This window comes from Fopius arisanus, unplaced genomic scaffold (genome assembly GCF_000806365.1).
Source record: "Fopius arisanus strain USDA-PBARC FA_bdor unplaced genomic scaffold, ASM80636v1 scaffold00021, whole genome shotgun sequence".
In the NCBI taxonomy this organism is placed as follows: Eukaryota; Metazoa; Arthropoda; class Insecta; order Hymenoptera; family Braconidae; genus Fopius; species Fopius arisanus.
Window position 1 is genome coordinate 166737 of NW_011887760.1, and position 3019 is coordinate 169755.

The 3019-nt window shown below is 38.7% G+C and overlaps 1 protein-coding gene across 1 annotated transcript in view; it reads right to left on the reverse strand.

Annotated features, from left to right (window-relative positions):
* The window catches only part of LOC105264408 (uncharacterized), a gene marked incomplete at its 5' end in the record, with an annotated part of 4243 nt that extends 1224 nt beyond the window's left edge, over positions 1-3019 (reverse strand). The window contains 4 exon segments of the mRNA XM_011301263.1: positions 1-307; positions 647-1260; positions 1464-1953; positions 2218-3019. Of these exon segments, the coding sequence (XP_011299565.1) occupies positions 264-307; positions 647-1260; positions 1464-1953; positions 2218-2926 (1857 nt within the window). The 3' untranslated portion in view covers positions 1-263.

A 3019-nucleotide genomic window follows, 5' to 3' on the forward strand; every position in this document is an offset into this window, starting at 1 on the left:
CTCGGTTACTGGGTGAGATAATCGGATCATAACTGTGCTATCATTTGTTGTGATGAGGAGTGACTTGACTTCTGAATGTATTTATCGGGAGGTCATGTTAACGTCATAATTCATGTATGATCATGACGCGTCAAATTCAGTATAACATTGCAGCGCTTTCCATTAATATTTTAATAAATTCTGAGTGGAACTCTGGAAAATTTTGGCAAACGCCAATGCTTCTCCTAGAATCGCTGAAGGATTGAAAATTGTCATGTTGGACATTACAGAGATTGCCTGTTCTTGGTTTTTATCGGGAGGGATCGATCTGAAAAGTAATTTGTTTACTAATGATTTCTATTTTCTAATAAGCCATATATTACGCTATGCCTTACGCTCTCTCTAAAAATTTCTACTATAACACTAAAAATAATAAACTATGATTTCCCTAAATTTTCTGTCTTAGATTTTCCAACAAATAGTGAATAAGTATATACAGAAGAAAAAAACGAGAAAAATTCCGCCCAAAGACTTCTATAGATTACAAAAATTGTAAATTGAAAATTAACTTGTTTTCATTTCAAGTGAGAATAATAATGATAAATTAATTGATCAAGTTTTTTTTTGGTGTAGCGAAAGCGCTAGGTTTTTCTACGGAATCAATTACCTTTTCCAACGACCTTCAGTCCAGCGCGGCTTTTCTCCAGAATTTCTTCCCACCTACAAGAGTCAAAAACCACGGCATCTCTCTTAGAAAGTCCCCCACCCTCATATATGTACCCAGGAGGAACATTAAAAAGCAGAACTTGTTGTTCCAGCTCAATCCCAATAGTCTCGTGAATAAAATATTTGAGTTCTCCAACAGTGACGTCAGCTGGAACGTTGACGAATCTCAATTTATTGAGAGGCCACTCGATCTCCACCCGAAACCGTTTCTGGACGATTCTTTTTTTCTTATCTATAAATACTTTCTTCGGACATCGCCAATTCTCGTGGTTGAGATTTTCAAAATCCTCGAAGAATGCGATCCACTCTAAATAGCTCGCAAGGAATTCCAATTCCACGTCTAAATTTTCGTTTCTCACCTTGTAGGGCTTTACTTCACACCCGGACTGATAATTCATCGCGAAGTACCACCTGTTATCGTCTATTATTACCGTATTCCGAGACGAAAACCATGGGAACTTCCTCCAGATGAACTCCAGAGGCTTCAGAATTCCAGATCCATACTGGACAGTCTTCACTACGATCATCTCTCGGACTGTCAAGTGAAGGGCGATTCTGCAATGATTCCATTAAATCTTCCTACTCCCCTATGTTCCCTCTTTTTAAATATTTCATTCTCTAAAACTCTCCCGTACCGCCAATTACATTCTAATAAATTAATCTGATGATTGTGCTTAATGAAAATAATAATAATTACAGCTCGTAATCGTTATAAGTAGTTCTTCAAAAAAAATATCAGAAAATTGAGTTAGGATTACCTGTAATTATCGTCATTAATTATCCCCATTTTCCCCAGGGCCTCTGATGAATCTTCTACACTCATATCAGACCAGATAACGATATCGTAATACCGATATGCTCGGGTTAATAATTGAGATAAATGCGGGCGCCTTGCTTTGACGGAGGGAAAGGATGGAAACTCCGGGTCGCAGAGGGTGTAACCGAGGTCTAACACCAGAAGTTTTTTTCCATCTCTCCAGGGGTTCAAAAGTTTGATTTCATGCCTTGCTAAGTTTTTCGTCATCTCAGCACTGTAGACCTCCGGGCTTACCAGGTCGACCTTTTCGATTTCATTTTTAGTCTTGTCTTTTTCCACAAATGTCAGAGTTTTCGAAATTTTCTGGGAAGTATGACCCTCTCTTCTTTGATAGGGCAAATCCGGAAGATCGATTGCTGACAGAAGATGTAAGACTATTTGAGGAACTGGAGAGAGAGCACTCATAGTGGTTTCATCTTCGGTTTTGATCGCTGGAAAAGGAGAGAATTTTTATGTTTTGCTCATGCCAACAGGCCCCTGTTAATATTAATATGCTCATTAATAACAATTTAATTAGTAGAAAATTTTTATCCCTGCAATGTTTTTATTTATTCAGCAAATAAAACGGACGAATGAATCAACTAATCTAATTACAATATGATTTTTTTTTCAGGTCGATTTTTGCCAAGAATGAGCTCATAGTGAAAAAAATAAAACGAATAAATTTTGAAACGTCTTGAATGGCTTTCACGAACCTCTCTCGAAGAACTTGATGCCCCGTCTGCTGATGTTGAGATGATTCGACGTCCAGTGGTTGTGATCGAATATATCCAGATTGATGAGCCTGGAGATGATTTTCAAGTACTCAGCAACTCTCAACAATTCACTCCTCACAGTTGAACATGAAACTTCTCGATACCTTGCGGTGCTTAGACCGCAGGTCTTGTTGAGGGCGTAATTTCTCCAGTTGTCATCAAATATTATCGTGTTCTTCACAGAATACCTCGGGAACTTTTTCCAAATGAGGTCCAACGCCTTGACGTAAATGTAGTCATCGAACTTCCAACTGAAAACGGGAACCATCGCCTCTCCCTCCAGACAGAAGGCGATTTTGAAATTGACATTTTCCTGGAGTTTCATTATTTTAATTCTGCTCTCCAGGAAGTCCCGAGTGCTAGCCGTCCACAGAACGATGTCATAGTGCTCGTAGACACTGGTGAACATTTCGTCTACGAAATCCCTGGGAGTTCCGTCGTGGCACGTTAAAGTGTAATCTACATCCACAACCAGGAGTTTTTTTTCTCTCCGAGGCGGATTCACTATAATTATTTTGTAATTTTCTAGGATATTGTCGATTCCACGCAACACATCTTCGGAATTTTCTATCTCTAGGTCCTCGAATCTGTCCCCATCATAAATGTGATTAACGTTCTGGGGGGCATTTCTACTTTCAATTAAATTCATTGCAATCGTTGGGAGTGAGTGAATGAACTAGCGATTCTTTAAATACTAAAAGGTACTGCTAAAGGACTTGATTGTGGTTTCCTTGTAATGAAA